The 18,643-nt window shown below is 52.4% G+C and overlaps 1 protein-coding gene across 1 annotated transcript in view; it reads right to left on the minus strand.

Moving 5' to 3' along the window:
- GALNT9 (polypeptide N-acetylgalactosaminyltransferase 9) overlaps positions 1-17,118 on the minus strand; it is a 114,945-nt gene extending 97,827 nt beyond the window's left edge. Inside the window, exon 1 of the mRNA XM_027567110.1 lies at positions 16,400-17,118. Coding sequence (XP_027422911.1) covers positions 16,400-16,640 — 241 coding nt within the window. The 5' untranslated portion in view covers positions 16,641-17,118. The remainder of the gene's footprint in view (positions 1-16,399) is intronic.
- Between the last annotated feature and the right edge of the window lie 1,525 nt (positions 17,119-18,643).

Here is an 18,643-nt window from a genome sequence, read left to right on the forward strand (position 1 = left end):
CCAGGCCAGGCCAGTCAGGCCAACTTGCGCCCTAAAACCACCTAAGAATGTTAGATTTAAAACCAAGTAGCAAGATCAATTGCGAAAAAGCAGTAAATATCTGACAAGATGGGAAGAAATTACTAGGACAAAAGGGAAGAACAGAAGGGATCTGAAAGATGACTGAGTCCAGGACTTGCTTTTTTCCCTGAGGATGCTCTGAACATGGGGAACTTAGGGACACAGAGGGGAGGAAGTCAGAGGGCCAGATGGGCCCCTGTGAGGGGCACATAGCCTCTGGGTGGCCTGGGGACCCACAGGCCTTGAACAGGTATGGTAAGGAGGGGCTCTACTAAAGACCTTCCTCCTCCCAGCCCCTCACCCCCATGAACCTGGAGGAGGAGATGCAAAATTTACCCTTCCAGGCCTCCAATGAGACCATGAATCCATGCTTTCTGAAGATGATCAGCACACAGCAAACACACTGGGATGCTCGAGAAGAACAGACAGACTCCAGATGGGTGGTGCCAGGTGGTGGGTCCTTACACTCCCCTGGGATCAAAGAGGTATCAGGGGATTTCGCTGGTGGTCCAGTGGTTAAGAATCAACCTTCCTCTGCAGGGGACACAGATTAAATCCCTAGGTGGGGAACTAAGATTCCCCCATGCCGTGGGGTGATTAAACCCACACACAACAGCTAGAGAAGCCCAGGCGTTGCAAAGACCCAGTGCAGCCAGAACAAAAAAAAAGACACCATCAGTCTCCTCTCCTAGCATCACCCAGAAAGTGGGACTCCACAGTTTGCAGTGGAGAAACACATCCTACCCGCCATGACCCACTAATCACCCACCAGACTCCTGACAGTCCTCCATGTGCCCATGACCTTGACCAGAGACTTCACGGAGCATGGGTTTGGGGGTTGAGGGGTGGCAATGATGGCAAGCCAAACATCCCACCACCCCAGCTTCCCTCTCTCTTCCCCAGTGAGAATTTAGGCTAATTTTATGTGCTTGGCTATTAATTTTAATGATTACAAAGCAGAGATAAAAGCAAGAGCCCCTGGTTTGCCTTTGAAGATAACGTCCCTCCCAGCTTCCGTTTTATCCACTCTCTCCAAACACAACGGGTAATTTCATTACAGACAGGTCTTTTAAGATTCCCTGGGGACCCAAACCAATAACATATTGTCAATAGCGGGAAGACTGACTGCCCTTCTGCAACTATGAAGTCATGAAGATTTCGCAGGACACGGCAGTACCTGTAAAATATATTCTCACTGAGACTAATATAATATTTGATAAATCTTCACACATAGTACTTGTGTTCAACTAATATGAATATTTATGGGTCCAAAGCAAGGGAGATAAGGAATGACTGGAAATATCTGGCAAAATGGATTTCCTGGCTCCTTCACTTTGTTAAGTACGTGGGGCCGTGGAACGTCCCTCTGTCAGCTCTGTGCAGGAATATGTCCCCGGATTTGGGTCTGGTTGCTACTGGGGAGCAGTAATGGGGGAATGTTTGGGTGTCCTGTCACTTCAAGGTCACCTGGTTCTGATTAAAGCCTCCCGAGACTGTCAGGGTGGCCAGGGCCTGACACCCCCATGCCCATGGCATCAGACTCCAGTCCTGATGGCAGAGTCTCCCAGGAAATGCTTGTCCCCCGGACCAGCCCAGCTCTGGGGGGTCACAGGCAGAAGGAGACCTCGGAGGCTACACTCAGGTCCTTAGGGAGCCGAGAGCTTGGGTGCCACAGAGAGTGAGGCTGACTCAGTGCCCCCAGCCCCACTGGGGACAGGGCTCAGCCTCACCCTGGCCTGCTTGCTGCCCTCCAGGGCAGTTGCTGCCTGCCATGCTCAGGCCAGAGCCCCAGGACTTTGTGCATAGTAGGTGCTTATGAATGAAGGAAGGAATGAATGCATGAATGAAGGGGCCACCGCAGGCCCCCAAGGGAAGGAAACAGAATGGGGACCAGGAGTACTGCCCCTGAGCTCTGTCCTGGAGACAGTGACCTTCCAGACAAAGAATGGTGGATAAGCATGAGAGTTTATGTTGACCTCGAAAAGGCAGGGTGCCCCCATCCCAGTGTGGCCCCCCAGCTCAGTCAGCTTAAGCTGCATAACAAGTACCACCAACAGGGGGCCAAACAGCAGACATTTCTTATGGCTTTGGAGGCAAGAAGTCCAGATCAAAGCAGCAGTTTGGTTCCTGATGAGAACCCTCTCCTTAGCTTGCAGAGGGCAGCCTTCCTGCTGCGTCCTCAGGGCCCTTCCTTGGTGTGTGCGTGCACAGACCATGAGATTCCCATCCTCCTCTTCTTAGGAGGCCAGTGATCCCATCACAGGGGCTGCCCTCATGACCTCACCTAACCCTAATCACATCCCAGAGGCCCCACCAGGGTTAGGGCTCCAACATAGGAATGCGGGGAACACAGACATTCAGTCCATTGCATTTCACCCCAGCTCCCCAAATTCACATCCTTCTCTCATGGAAAATACACTCACTCCATCCCAACAGCCAACAAGATGCGAGAGTCATAGGCCCACTGTCCAGTGGGTTTGTGAAGATCCGCCTGTCTGTCATCCATCATCCATCCACCTCCCCACGCATCCACTCATCCATTCAAGCATCCTTCCTTCCTCCCTCCCTCCACCCATCCATCAATTCACCCACCCATCCGGGGAACAAATATTTATTGAGAAAATGTTATGTATCAGGCATCATGCTACCCTATCTGTTCAAACTCTGCCCCATTTCAATTCTTTTCCTTCCATTGTCTTTGCTTACATTTCTGAGGAGTCACTATGTGTCAGGCACTTTCACATGCATCACCTTGTCTAATCTCCTCAAAATCCTATCATGGAAGGGTGATCATGTTTCCCATTTCACAGATGGGAAAAGCACAGCTCAGCAAGGAGAACTGGCCTGACATGGTCATCCAGTTGGGGTTTGGACCCAGGTCCATCCAACTCCAGTGTGCAGCTCCAAACTCCTCCTCATCCATGAAAGCCTCCTAACCTTCAACACAACCCATCAACACAGTGCTCCCTTTTGTTGCTGATACTCAGTGCCTTAGAGGACAGAGAATGCCAGTTGGCTGCCTCTTTCCCACCTCACTGTAAATTCTCAGAGGAAAGCACCCACCCAACCTCCGAGCTTTGGGCACACCCTCCTGTGCTCTGCACAGCAGATCGTGTTCTGTGAGTAAAGTATTAATTGGATTAAGCTATCTCCCTGATTCCCCTTCTTCAACCTCCCGTGGACATCTTGGAGCATTATGTTTTTCTGCAGGGGTGGGGCTGCATAAGAAACAGAATCACAGGCCTGGTGGAGTTGGATGAGGGGAGGTCAGAGAAACTGTGGACAAGCAGAAACCAGAGCTGGTGCTGAACCAGGTCATCTGAGCCAGAACCACATGCCAGGCATTACCCCCACGAGCTTACATGCTTCCTCCACTTACTTCTTAGAATAAAACCAAGAGATAATTACTATTTCATCCCATTGTACAGGTGAGGAAACTGAGCAAGGCTGTGAAGGAACCTGCACAAGGCTGCAGGGAGCAGGGCTGCTCACCTGGGTGTTTTGACTCCGCAGTCACATTGCAGCTGCAAGGCTCTGCCCCCATCAAGGAAGATATAAGCTTGTTTGCTTCCCTGTGTCCACTGCAAAGTGCTCAAGCACACAGAATATTAACACATTTTCCACAATATGCTCAAATAGTGTGAAAATAGTCCCAGGCACTTTCCGTTATTGTCTTTCTCTGGAATAAAATTGAAGCTTGCTGGGTTTCAGATGGGGGCTGCACATAGAACCGATTTGACTTAACTATTCTGTTAAAAGTAAAAGTAGTCCTTTTTGCTCGAGCAGGAGGTATCAGTCCTCACCACCGAGCTCACTAAGTTGATGTCTTCCAGCTCATCGTCGGGGAGGCAGGGCAGGGCAGGGACCCTGGCACCAGTGTGCCTGGGTCCCAGTCCCACTGCTGCCAGTGGGGGCTGACCTTGCTTGGCCATGGTCGCATCAGCGAATTGAAGATAGATTATCTCCTGCACAGGCTGTTGTGAGCACCAAACATGGTCACAGACCTCGAGCGCATAGCATGGTGCATCCACCTTGGTTATTGTTACCATCAGGTGAGTGCGAAACATCTCAGAATGATGCCAACCAATGGCTGGGACTCAACTCTGGAGCTGTGAGCAACCTTTGTCCTGGGGTCTCCCCCAGAAACGTGAAGGCTGGGAAGCAGGGCTCAGGGTGTGGGAAGGAGAGCAGCCCTTCACCTGAGAATGCTCTCCAAGAGGTGGCAACATCTACAGGGTGGAGGCGAAGGACGGTGGGGGTGGCAGTGCCAGAGAGGAAGGGGCGTCCAAGATGAGAATCCCGGAGGAGGCACAGCGGGCCAGGCAGCCCCCCGCCAGTGCCCACTGCCTTTGGAGCCAGACGGATCTTTCCTAAACTTTCCCCCTGCTCTCCAGAAAAGGCCTGGGTATGCACCACTCTTGAGGGGAATGGGGGGAGGAGATCAGCTCCCCTCGCGGCTGGGAGGTGACAAGGCCCCTCTCTGCCCAGGCCCTTGCAGCCCCTTAGGCCTTTAGCAGCCTCTCCCAGGCTCCTACCTGCCCTGTGAGGGGGTCCCACCTTACAGACCAGGGGTTCTCAGCCCCACCAACTCAGTGTTCCTATTCACAACACACATCTGTAGTGGCCCCTATTCTGAAATAGGATGTAGGTAATACAAAACCAGACATATGCTTTCTTTTTAAAAACCCATTTAATAGTACATGTGTGCTAAGCCACTTCAGTCGTGTCCGACTCTTTGCGACCCTATGGACCAGAGTCCGCCAGGCTCTTTTGTCCATGGGATTCTCCAAGCAAGAATACTGGAGTGGGTTGCCATGCCCTTCTCCAGGGGATCTTTCCAGCTCAGGATCGAAACCTCAACTGATAACTTTATTTGCTGCCTCTCTGAGAAAATGGAAAAAAAGAGAGTACCCCAGCTTCCACCCCACCTGGCTAGCTCACTTACTGTCCCTCTACCTCAGAAGCAGGAGCAGGAGGAGCTGTCCGAGGTGCTGGACAGGCCCCAGCTCCTGAGCTGGGGTGCCACCCTCTCATGGGCTCCAGGATGGGTTCTGGCACCCAATCCTCCCCTCTCAGCTAATTCTTATCTTGGAAATAACACCCTCTGTCTGCCCCATCTCCCTCTCCAGGACAGACCTTCATCTCATCCTCCTTCACAGGACTGGTTCTCAATTGGGGGAGGAGATGCCCCCAGGGGAAATTTGACAGTACTTCTCCATGTCCCATGTTGCATGGGGGTCCAACCACCAATAGTCATCCAGCCCCCAAATCCACAGTGCTTTGCAGAAAGGCCCCATGTCTGCCGCTTCCAACTTCACCCCCAACCCTCATCTAAGCTGCCTTTGTCCAGGTCACCCCCACCCTTGGAGCAGCAGTCAGCCCTCAGTGCTCATGGAGTGTGACCCATCAAAGTACTCAGCGGTGCTGGTCCCCTTGATGCCCAGGATCAGACACTGGCCTGCCTCACCTCTCTTCTGGCTACTCCTCATCTCCTGGTAGACTGTCCCAGCTCGGCCAACCTGTCTCTTCCCCTGCACTCACTCCCTGGTCTGGGTGAGACCATAAAGCTATGTGGGTTTCGATAGCATCTGCATGTGGGTAACTCCTGCTATGGGCTCAACTATGTCCTCTAAAAGCTGTGCATTGAGGGGACTTCCCTGGTGGTCCAGTGGTTAAGAATCCACCTTGCAATGCAGGGGACATAAGTTTGATCCCTGATCAGGAAACTAAGGTCCCACATACCAAGGAGCAACTAAGGCTGCATGGCACAACTACTGAGCTTGCACACTCTGGAACGCATGTGCCCCAACTGGAGAGTCCGTGTACTGCAACAAAAGATCCTGCGTGTCACAACTAAGACCCCATGCAGTCAAATAAATAAATACTTTTTTAAAAAAAAGGTTGTATGTTGAAGACCTAACTTCAATGTGACTGTATCTGGAGAGGGGCCTTAGGGGGGTGATTAAGATTAAATGAGGTCACCGGGGGACCCTAAACTAATAGGACTGTGGCCTTACAGAGGGAGAGACACCAGGAATGCTCAGGCACACAGAAGAAGCTGTCCGCAAGCCAGGAGGGAGGCCTCATCAGAAACCAGCCATGCCAGCACCTTGATCTTGGTTTTCAAGCCTTCAGAATTGTGAGACAATGAATTTCCGTGGTTTAAGCCCTCCAAGTGTGATACCTGGTTAAAGCAGCTGGAGCACTCATACAGCTCCCAGTGTGAGTCTCCAGCACGGACTCCCTGACCAATATTCTAGCCAACCCTCCAGCATGCACTGTGCCTCAGGACTCTTGCACTTGCTGGGCCTGGAGCTCCCTCCTTCAGATCTCTGCAGGTCACATCCCCATCCTTACTTTCAGACTTCACTTAAAAGTCACTCCCTTCTTGGGGCCTTCTCCGGACACTGGATGGAGATGCCAGTGCCTCTCCCCTGACACTTCATCCTTCTGCCTTATTTTGCCCCCTACCATGTATTCATGTTCAGTAGTCTGTTCAGTTTGCTCACTGCGATCAGCAGAATCATGGACCCCAAAGCTGTTCACATCCCAGCCCCCAGAACCTGGGAATATGTTAGGTTAACATGGCAGAGAAAATTAAAGGTGTTCATCAGCTGAATTTGAGCTGGATTATCCAGTGGGCCCCTGTGATCATAAGGACGCTTAAAGGTAGAAGAGGGAGGCGAAGAGGAGAGTGGGGGTTGGGATGTGACTTTGGGGGAATGGCACAAAAAGGCGAAACACTGCTGGATTCGGAGATGGAGGCCAGATATGGATGCAGGATATGGGTGCTGAACCCCAGGAAAGGCAAGGAAACAGGCAGGAAAAGCCTCCACAGGGCACCCTCCCCAGGAGACCCGTGTCAGCCTTTGACCTGCAGGAGCCTGAGAAGAAGGCTTTCATCACACACCTCTAAACACGCTGTGTTCTCGGACCAGGACATCTGCAAGAACCAGTATTTCTACAAATTCCATGATCTTTCTGTGAACAGCACAACTACATTGCACTCCAGTGTCAAAAGCATTAACTCGTTACATAAAAATGTCTACAATATATGACTATTTTGGTAACTTCCTGTTGAGATTTCTTCCATTTTTAAAGAAATATACTTAGAGGCTCATGAACCAGCTGCGACCTGAGCCTCTCAACCTCCAGGAGGTCCTGTCTGGCAAGTCAGTCCACACACAATTGGGACAATTAGGACTTCCCCTCGTCCCAGCCACTGTCCCCCTGTACCAGCCCTGTGTCTGGCTCTGGGCACACACTGCCCCTCTAGCCTTGAAGCCAAGCCTCACTTCTAACCAGGGTGGAAAACCCAGGGAGGAGCCATCCAGGAGGCTACTGGAGCAGCTACCGGGGCCAGGACCCATCATAGGCCAGGCACCTGTAGATCTTATTTCTCTGGCACACTGCTAGGCCTGGGGCAGCATATTAAGAGCCATTGCACTTGGGCTCATTTACTTAAAAATAAAACCCAACAGCTGAGGCTTCTGAGCAAAGCCCCTCTCTGGAGGACCGGAAGGTCGAAGGTCGCTGCCTGAGCCAGGCCAGACGTGTATGGCAGGATTGCCTGCCAAGGTGGACCACCCCCGCGAAGCGAGGCAGGGCGAGGGGTGCTGGGGAGTGGCCTGGGGTGTGTTCAATGCTGCTGCCTCCTTCTCAAGACCCAGGAGTCAGGGCTACATCTGCACAAGTGGGTTATTTTATTTTTATTTATGTTTTATCAGACTCAGAGCTTCAGAAAGCCTTGGAAAGAGCACAGATCCAGAGTCCAGCATCTCCCTTCATCAATTCTGAGGCCATCAATCCACAACCCTAGGGGAGACCACTTTCTAAGACCAGGTGCTACAGCAAGGAGCCTCGAGGGCCATCCATGACAGCAACCTCACACTGGTCTTTCCTCCAGCCTTCCTGCAGTATCCATGTCTCTGTAAACCACTCGATTCATGTTACTTAATAGCCTGCTTTAAACTGATGCACTTTTGAATTAAGTGAATTTGCTTCTTAAATAAGTGAGGTATTGATACGCAAGATAGGAGACCTCTATCCTTTGCCCAAAATGTTAATCAGTAAAAAATGAAACAGCATTTGGCTATTAAAGTCTAGCTGGATACACAGCCAGCCAAGGATGCTGAGCCTGGGGGTGGCTCTAAAGGTAGATAGGCAAGTTCAGAGCATGCAAGAGGCACGTTGCCATTGAATTGAGACTGTCTTGGTATAGTCAGCAAGGTCAAAGAGGATGCATGGGGGACAGCCTTCAGGATGGCACTCTTCCTGTGCCCAGCAGGATCCCGAACTTTGATCAGTATGGGTTAGCCATCTCACTGGACACAAGGATGACCCCCTTCACTCAAGCCAATTCTTTTTGCCTCTACAAGGTTCTGCTGAGGTTGGTGTTTCCATCATCCCCACTTTACAGATGAGAAAACTGAGACTAGAGGGGGGTGACTGACTTGCTGAGATGTGGAGCCAGGTATGAACCCAGCCAGTCAACCCCTATGTTCTAGACAGAAGGCAGGGATCTCCACGGGAGTTTTCTGGCCCCCAGGGGACACTTGACAATGTCTCATGCCGCAGCTGGAGGTGGGAGCAGAGAGAACTGCTGGTGTCCAGTGGGTGGAGGCCAGAGATGCTGCTCAACAGCTTACCAGCACCGTACCACCGTGTGCAAAGATTACCTGGCCCAGATGTCAACAGCAACATGTTGAGAAGCCCTGACTAGGGACCCCAAGGCAGGCCACAGGCTGAGCAGGCCAGAATCAAGACTGTCCTGTCCCTCAGGTGGCTGGAGAGACTGTGTGTTGTCACTGCTGTCATTTCGGTCCCTCAGATCTGAGTGAGATCTCAAATGTGCTTTATAAATCCAACCAGCTAGACAGAGGCACAGACTTCCATGGTCGCAGATGAAGTCCAAGCGTTCTCCTGATAGCCACACACCACTCTCCTCCTTCATAGCACTCACGTAGGTTGGGAAGATCCCCTGGAGGAGGGCATGGCAACCCACTCCAGTGTCCTTGCCTGGAGAATCCCCATGGACAGAGGAGCCTGGCGGGCTATAATCCATGAGGTCGCAAAGAGTTGGACTGAGTGATGAAGCACAGCACCACTCACGTGGGGCTGGCCCCTGCCCCGATGCCCTTCCCCGATCCCCTCACAGCTCACTCACATCTGAGTTCGATCATCATAGAGGAGCTCCCCACCCACCCTTGGTGTCAGTCTCCCAGCACACACAGCCACTGTGGTCCTCTGGTGGTCAGAACTCAGGGCATCATGGTTACACTCCCTTTGGAGGCTCCAGGAAAGGGTCCTTCCTGCCTATTCCAGCCTCTGGAGTTGCTGGCATCCTCGGAGTCCTTGGCTTGTAGACGCATCACCCCAGTCTCCGTCTCTGCCTTCTATCTTCTATGTCTGCGTCCCTCTTGGTCTCATAAGGACAATATTGTCCTTATAAATCACTGGATCAGGGCCCACCTTACTCCAGTACAACCTCATCTGCGTACGTCTGCAAACAGGGTTACATTCTGAGGACACGAATCTGGGGAAATGCTATTCAAGCCACACCCCATCTAAAGTGAGACCCCGTCCCACCCACCCACTCTCCATCACTCTTCCTCTTGGTGGCTTCCTTTCTGTCTGGAGTTGCCCTGTTCACAGCACTCGTTGCTCACCTGCCTCCCTCCTAGGACGTCAGCCCTGAGAGGCAGGGACCTGCATCTCCTTCGCTCCTACACCCTGACTCAGCATCAGGAACATAGGAGGGGTGAATGATAAGGATAAAGAAGATACTGCCTTCATTCCAGAAAATGAGAAGCTTCAGCCTGCAGAGCAGTTTCCAAGGACCCATCTCACCATGAATCAGCCTCTCCCCATCCCTCTTTTGACACCTGGCTATCCTCCCTTCAAGGGTACCTGTGCTTTTTGAGAGCAGAACAGAAAAGCTGACCAAAGAGCAGAAAAGCTGTTCCAAGAGCTGGATCCCAGGCAGTAATGTCCCCAGTAGGACATGGGATATGGAAGTGAATAGAGACTTATTTTTGTCAAGTTATCAGCCAACGAAGGATAAACTGTCCTTTCAGAAAATAGTGCCGAACCTCTGAAATATGCAAATTGCTGAGCTGAATTGTAAATGCAATCACTCAGCCCTGGCAGGCTCCCAAGGTGAGGGTCACGGTTGGCCTGAGTTATTCCTAGAAGTGGGGCCCCGGCTGGATCTGCAGAGTCTCTGGATAGAGCCAGCCCCTCCAGAGTGAGGTCTGCTCCTCCCAGGGGAATTGCGTGAGGGGTGTTTATCTCAGGGTGAAGCACCCCTACCTCTCATCGCCCCAGATGCCAAGGCCCAGGACTGCACAGCGCTAACCTCTGTGACCATAAGTGGCTTCGGCTGTTCTGATATGGGTGGTTGGATGGGGTCACAGGCAGACCAGCAGGCAGAGGAGCACAGGCAAAGAAGGGGAAAAAAAACAAAACCAACATGCTGTTAATCTTCTCAGGGTGAGTGAAATGTAATTGCAGGCGGCTCCCATGTAGGAGAATGGAAAAAGCCATTCGTGTCAAAAGCCCCCTCGCTGGCTGTGGTTGTGCAAAAGCCTGGGCTCTGGTTGGGAGCACCAACTATTTTTTCACTTTCTGTAGTAAATCAACAACTGTGGGGGATGTGAGACAGATGCAGGGGGAGAGGCCAGCCAATTAATGACTTGGGGTGGGGGTGGGGGTTGGGGGAGGAAGTGGCCAACCAATTAATTGCTGCCATTCTGAAGCAAGACCTGCCAGGACCCGTGATTAAATCCTGAACGAATGGCAACTATTTCTCCGGCCACGGTGGCTTTGACTGCTGGGATCAGCAATGCAGGACGTTTTAACTCATAAAGCAGATTCAAGGAAGATGGAGGAGATTGATGAACTCTAGCTGGAAGGGCCCAGGAACCAGCGGGGAGCTACTTCTAGAATTAAAATTCACAATGACTAGGGAAATCTTTCCGATGAAACACACATGCCCTGCAAGTGGAATATCTTAGGCATCTTCAAAACGGAGCTGCTCGTGCATAGCAAAGGGCTTGAAAACCCTTCTTGAGAAGTCAGCACCTTCTATGCACACGGGCTCTCAGGAGTGGGCAGACTGGGACAGGCATACCACAGAGGTGAGGAGTGGTCCAGAGGGGCAGCCAGCCCCTCGCCGTCCCCAGGAACCTTCCAGGCCCCTCTCAGACACCCACCCCGCCCCCCTCCACCAGGCTCTTCTGCAGGCTCCACCCACCTGGGGCATTCATCCTTTGGTCACTGGAAGGGCACTGATCGGGCATCCACCCCATGCCAGGTTTGAGGCACTTGCTGTCCTCACATGGCTTGTGCTCCCATGTGATATTTGAATTCCCACGCCAGGTGGGGACTGTTTGGATACCTCTCCAAATTCAGCTTCTCAGCTGTGACACCTGCCTACCACCAAAGCAACCACCACAGTGCAGGAAAGTTCCACACGGAGGGGTTTGCTCCCCCTGCAGCCCGAGGGGCCAAGGCAAACACAGGGTGACCTCCTGGCATTCTCTCCATCTGCCTCCTTCTCGCCTCTCTCCAGGCACCTCCTGGTCTCAACTCCAAAATTCTTCGATTACTAAAACTCAGGGTGGGGACTTCCCTGTCAGTTCAGTAGTGAAGACTTTGAATGCAGGGGCTGTGGGCTCAATCCCTGGTGGGGGAGCTGAGATCCAATGGAGGAGAACAGAAAAAGCGATTCAAGTCAAACAACCCCCTCCACACCTCATGGCCAAAAAAGCAGAAGGTAAAAACAGAAGCAATATTGTAACAAATTCAATAAAGACTTAAAAAAACAAAAACATCACTCATGGTGCTCAGACTATTGTTAGGATTTCAGCTTCCTGATCTGGGCCCCCTCCAGTGGATGGAGCCTCGGAGACAAGTGCCCCTTGGCAACCTGACAGCCACTTCCCCACTCTTTCCACCCACTTCACCCCCCATCACATCCCCTTAAGCAATACTCTGCTACAGACCCGGGCTTCCCAAAGTGTGCAGTCAGAATCCCGGGAGGACCAGCACGTGGGACAGGGTTGTTGGCTGAAAACGAACACAGCGTTAAATAACATTGACTCACACCGTGAGACTTATCCCCTCTTAAAGCCTGTCTCAATCCCCTGATTTCTTCAAGGAGAAAATCTTGGTTTCATGTCAATATATCCCCCACACTTGAGAATCTCCCTTCTAACAAAGAGAGGGCAGGTTTCTGGCTCAGAGCCTCTGCTGACAGCCCTGTCATGCTGGAATTAAAGAGCATGATTTTGTTTTCATTACATTCATTCGCCTAGTCCCCTCCTGCTTACGAGTACAGTGGTGATTTGCAAATGTCTTTTTACATAAACTTATTCTAAACAAAAACAATCAATCGTTTAGAGAAAGATCCACTCACTGTCTCATCCAACAAATATTTCTGGAGCATGAACTGTGTGCAAGGTACCACCCAAGACCCTTGGCATTAGAACTGTGAATAAAACAGACAAAAATTCCCACCCTCAGATGAACAATAGAACAGGTGTGATGCACAATTATGGCAAAACCCAGTACCAGTCTTATGTGAATTTCTTTAATTTGAGAGAGCAGGGCCAGCAAGTACCTCTTCCCAATGGAGGGGAAGTGGTGTTGGCACAGCTGGTGGGAGGCGGGCCCCACCTGAGATGTACAAGGCCATTACCCGATAGACCACAACTGGACCTTCTGTTATTTTAACTTGAATTTTTGATAAATTAAGAAATGTAGATCATTCTAAAGCAAGTATGCTTCTAGCAGCCGCCACAGCTAACTTCCTAAACAACCTTGAGCAAACCCTGCTGTCTCGCCGGCCCTCAGCTTTTCCATCTGTACAGAGGATACATGGTTTTGACCTCTGATTGTGAGGGACTTGGGCTGGTTAGAGGGTCAAGTTAGAGGGAATTAACACGCATGTTGTCTGAATTTTAAAAAGCAGCCAACCAACCCAAATGGAAACCTCCCCCTCCCATCCCCAGCTCGAATTCAGCCTCTGCTCCTAAGGGGTCATAGAAGGCAGAAGGGCTTGAACGTATGACCAACTGAATGGGATTTCCCCTCCCTTCTCATTGAGCTTAAAGTGAAATTGAAAGTTGGTTGCTCAGTCCTGTCTGACTCTTTGCAACCCTATGGACTGTAGCCCACCAGGCTCCACTGTCCATAGAATTCTCCAGGCAAGAATACTGGAGCGGGTAGCCATTCCCTTTTCCAGGGATCTTCTCAACCCAGGGATTGAATCCAGGCCATCTGAATTGCAAGCAGACTCTTTACTGCCTGAGCCACCAGGGAAGCCCACTGAGCTTAGAGGTTCTCCAATTCCACCTTCATAAGACTCACTGTGCCAGTTGCAGGCATGAAACCAGGGATGCTGTACTTGATGTGCAGTTTAAGATATTTGGAAGGATAATTTTTGCCTATAAACATTTTTTCTTGCCTTGAGCACTAAACTTAGAAGCAAACTCTTATGTACATACAGCATGTGACTACACTGAATTTCCTTAAAGAAAATCCACCCCCACCCTTCTCCAGGTCCTGTGAATTTGAATCTACACACACCATTAATAAGTCTTTGCTGAGTCAACAAGACATTTCAAGTAAAGGGCACTGGACCAGCTAAAGAAAAGCTGTGGGGGGTATTGGGGAGGATGCTCTGCTTCTGGGCCCTGCTCCCCAGGGACAATCTTTCCTCCCCACCAGCTCCTTCAAGCCAGGAGAAGTGTTTCTAGGAAGCAGTCAAGGCAAAGCAAATATAAGCAATAAATCAATTTTGTTGGGGTTTCTCCCTCTCCTTTCTAAACTCAGCTGAATTCGTATCAAGTAGAAGCTCCTAGGAATCCATATCCTATTCCTTGGATCTAAAACACAATAGACACTAGTGTAAAAGGCTGTGGCTTGCCTCCTCTGGGAAGCACGCTCCTTGATGTTTTTCAGAATCCTTTAACAGAAGAATCTGTGCCAGTTTGAAGGGTGAGCACTGTTCTCAAAGGGCTTCTTGTGAACAAAGGTCAACCATTCCTGCACTGTCCTCTCCTTAGGGACCCACCCAGGCTGAGTGCTAGATTGGGGCTCTCTTGTCATGTCCAGAAACAAATACTGAATGACCCCTGGGTAAGGCGCTATGCTAGGCACATGGTCTGAGATGGGTATGCAAGATAAAGAGTGGGATTGGTGGGAGAGACAGAACAGAGATTGGAGAGGGACAGAACAGTTGGGCTAAGGGATGGGCAAAGAAAGAAGAGAGGAAAATTGATAGGAGGAAGAGATTTGGTGAAGGGGTGAGGGAGAAAGGATTTTAAAAAGGAGAAAGGGGTGGGAAGAGGAGTAGGAAGAGAGAAGAGAGGAGGGAGGAGGAAGAAGCCAGGAGAAGGGAGGGGGAGAGGCTGGGGTGGGCCTGGGAATGACACTCCACTTTCCCAAAACACTTCATCATCCCCCATCAGTTGGTTGAAGGTCCTGGCTTTTCCTGCCTCCAAGAATCCCAGCTCCTTCTCACCTTGACGTGGGGGAGGGGAGAGAACGGCTCTCAGCACTGAGCTGGCCATCAGGATGTTACACAACCCGACGTGCTGCCAATGTTTTTATATAATCCTCCACTTCTCCCCATAAAACAGACCATAACACCCTGGCAAACACACTTCAATAAAGCTGTGTGCTATTACCGGGGCACACTGCCTTCCTGGAGATGAATCACCACTGGAATGGTCAAGTGACAGCTGAACTAAACTTTTCTCCCCTCGTGGTTTCAGCTGAATAGGGAAGATCAGAAAAGCCAAGCAACCCACCAGAACTACCTCCAGACAAAAACCCAGGAGCTCAGGGGTGGTGAGAAGGCACTTGGGAAGTCAGAGGATGCGCTACTCTCCCAGAGAGGGTGGGCATGGCTGCAGACAGCTCTCGTATCCCGGGCATCAGGAACCAAGCCTCGGGTTCAGAGCTGCTGCTCCAAGGCCAGCTGGGCATCCAGAAGGAAATCCCAAGAGGATCTCCACATTGGACTGAGTGATGTGTGGAACAGGCCCCGTCTATGCAAGCTGGCTCCCAGACAGCTCCTGCTGGATCCTGTTACTGACTCTTCCTAAAGAGCATTGCCAGGGGCTGCTGGTGCAGAAACCAGAATAGCACAGGACAGAAGGGGAATACCTACTAATGGGGTAAACATAAACTTTCCTCTTTCCTCCTTGCAACTGGCACAGAGTAAGCCCAGGGAGCAGCAGTTGCTTTATTCTGCTCTGCTGCAACCCAATGTGGAAAAGTACTCCTCTTCCCCCACCACCTAGCTCCACATTGGCCCTGACCCTCCTTGACTCCCACACTGACCCTCAGGGTGACTCACATCCGCTTGGGATGAAACAAGGAGCCCACCTCCAGGAGCCAGTTCCTGTAGAAGCTTCCAAGGACTCCAGGTTCCCAAGCACCATGGCTCAGGGTCCATTTAGGTAATTAATATCTGCCAAGCCCCTGCCAGGACCTAGACTCTATTTGTCCATGAGTCACAGGTTCACAGCCTCATACTTGACCCACAGCACTTGGTTGATTGAGCCCTGAGCATCCCCAGGATAGGGAACTGAACAGCTCCAGTGGTTGGGGCATAACTCTTTGCAACCCCACGGATTGTAGCCCACCAGGCTCCTCTGTCCATGGAACTCTCCTGGCAAGAATACTGGAGTAGGTTGCCATTCCCTTCTCCAGGTGATCTTCCTGACCCAGGGATTGAACCCAGGTCTCCTATATTGCAGGCAGATTCTTTACTGTCTGAGCCACCAGGGAAGCCCACTTTTCTCCACCAACATCTAAAGGACACCTCTGAAGGACAGCATAGCCATCCTGCCTCTCTCCACTTCTTCCTCAAGAGAGGGGAGTGAGTCCAGGCTTAGCCCTGATGCCCCACAGCTCCTGAAGCAGCATGGCAGACTCCCTTGCTCTTAGATCTGGGCACTGCCTGCTCTTAACACAGGTCCTACAACCTCTAGAAGTTCTCTCAGTTTCTCAGGGAACAAGGTGGAGTCCCTTCATGTGTACTGGTGGGTTGGGGTACTCAAGTGTCCTCTGGGCACATAAGTGTATGCGTAGTCATTCAGACCAGCATCCTCAGCTACACAGAGGCTGTATTCCCATCTGCCTTCTACCTGATTCACTCCACAAGTAACAGGAAATCGATCCTAGCCCTGGTTGGCCACCAGGTCCCTGGGGTCCTCGCAGGTTGTAGCGCCAGGGACACAGTTCAGCGTCCCAAGCCCGGAAACAATTCTTCCCCCACCCACTCTCCCAGCCTCTTTGTCCTGAGCGGGGCGCTGGCTCAGCTCACCATTCAGCTGGTTGTAGACTACCTCCTCCAGGTGGTCAAGGCGCTGCAGGATGGCTTCGCGCTCAGCCAGCGCGCCCACCTTGGCGTGCCGGCTGCGCACCCGGCGGTCGGCACTGCGAACGATCTGCACCAGCCCCTCTGAGCGGTCCTGCAGGCGGCAGTACACGGAGAAGAGGATGATGCCCACGAACACCAGGATGTTGACCGTCAGCAAAGTTTTGATCTTCCTGGCCACCGCCATGAACGCGGTTGGAAGCTGGGGGCTGCCTCACCCACGGGGCATCCCCGTGGGCCCGGTGGACACAGGAGCCTCCGCCTGGCCCGCTGCTTCGGGGACCATGAGCCAGCCCAGCTCACCGCGGGCTGCGGGCTTGGGGTGCTGAAGGAGGGGGGCTGAGGGCCGGGAGCTGCAGGCAGGGGCTGCAGGCGGATGCTGCGGGAGAGCTGCGCGCTCTGCCGCCCGCGCCCGGGAGCTGTCCCTTCAGCACCACCCGCGCCCTCTCAGCGCGCCCCTCTACCTCCCGGGTTCCCCACCAGCAGGGGCTGCCCGGGGCCGTGGGCGCAGGGGGCACTCGGCATCCTCCTCAGAGGGGCGCGGCCCCCTCTCAGGGGCGGCGGGGAGGGCCTCGGGACCCGGAGAAGCGAGGGAGGCGCGGGCCGGCAGGCACTCGGCTGGTGTGCAGCTCCTGCCCGCCCCGCAGCCACGGCGCCGGTGCGGAGTGACGCGGCCGCCCAGCTCATCAGCATGCACGCGGGGCCCCGTGCCCGCCCCCGCAGGCCCGTCCCTCCGGGACCGCCCCCTCAGGGACCACCCCCACCCCACCCCACCCGGTGGGGCGCAAGGTCTGGCTCGCGCCCTAGGCGCCAGAACCGGGTGGGGCGGGGCGGGGCCTCGCGTTCAGGAGACCCAGTCCAAGGGCGTCCCGGCGGGTGCGGCGGGGCGGAGCGCGCGAACAATCTCTCCACACGCCCCCTCCCCAAACTTGACCTGCGGAAGCAGGATCTTGGGGAGTGAGTGTCTGGTCAAGGCAGTGTAGTCTGCGTGGATGAGCAGGGGTAGGTGGGAGGGGAGGCTCTTTGTGAGAAGGAAGGGGGACAGTAGGGTCAAAGCCTCCTTGGTGGTTTGTCTCACCTTTCCCTCATTCAAACTGAATCAACCCCCGGCCTCCCTCCCCTTCCCTCTCTGCAGGGCAGAGGGCTGGGAAGAGCTGAGTCCAAGAACTGGTGCCCAGGGCTTGAGAGTCCGTGGTACCCAGAGACACACAGGCAGAACCGCAAAACCCACTGCGGGACGGGGGAGGCGTAGGCTCTTGGGCATCCGGTGCTCCAGGACGCGGTCCTCAGACCTCAGGGAACAGCAAACCTGGCTGACCCCGCCTCCACGTCAATCTCTAATACAGCCTCAAACCCGCGTTTTATAGGTGAGACAGCCGGGGTTCAAGAGAGTAAAGACCCAGCTTTGGACCCTGAGCACCGAGAAGGCAGGAGGCTCTATCTACTTCACACTTTCTCCCCAGTGCTTGATGCTTGGTGCTCAGTAAATATTTGTTCAGTGAATAAAGGCAGGAACATTCATTAAGAGCTGGTTTCTGTTGGTCGCTCACTACAAAGAGATGAATAAGGACCTTTGGGCTTGAGGGAGCTCTTGGTGTGTGTGTGCATATGCACATGTGTGTATACATGTATGCATGTGTGTCTCTGTGTGTGCACTTGAGTGTGTGCTCCTGTGTGTGTCCATGTATGTGCATTTATGTGTTCATTAGTGCATTTGTGTGCATCCACATGTGTACATGTGTGTATTTGTCTGTGTGTGCATTTATGTGTGTGTCCATGTATGCATTTGTGTGTATGTCCATGGGCATGTGTCTATGTATGTGTCCGTGTGTGTGTGTATCCATGTATGAGTGTATAGGGGGACTTTGGGGGTCTCCCAGCTCTTAGTTCAATGTTCTTTTTGCAAACATGCATTTCTAGACTTCAGCCATACCAGTCTATCCAGCTTGGAGGTTTTGTGCCCCTGGGTAGATTCTCTTGAGAGCTGAAAGATTCCTTGCTCCTCTCCCTCATCAAAACTCTCCTTTCTTTCTCAGGACATTAGTCCAAGAAATTCAGAGGACCATCACCAGGAAGGACATAGCCACTGGGACTTGAGGCCAGCTGTCCACAAGGTGCTCACCAAATAAATCACTTCCTTTTCGAGGAACCTGGATTCTGTTTTCATCATCATTCCAGGAGAGTCTCACA

Source organism: Bos indicus x Bos taurus, chromosome 17 (assembly GCF_003369695.1).
Source record: "Bos indicus x Bos taurus breed Angus x Brahman F1 hybrid chromosome 17, Bos_hybrid_MaternalHap_v2.0, whole genome shotgun sequence".
In the NCBI taxonomy this organism is placed as follows: domain Eukaryota; kingdom Metazoa; phylum Chordata; class Mammalia; order Artiodactyla; family Bovidae; genus Bos; species Bos indicus x Bos taurus.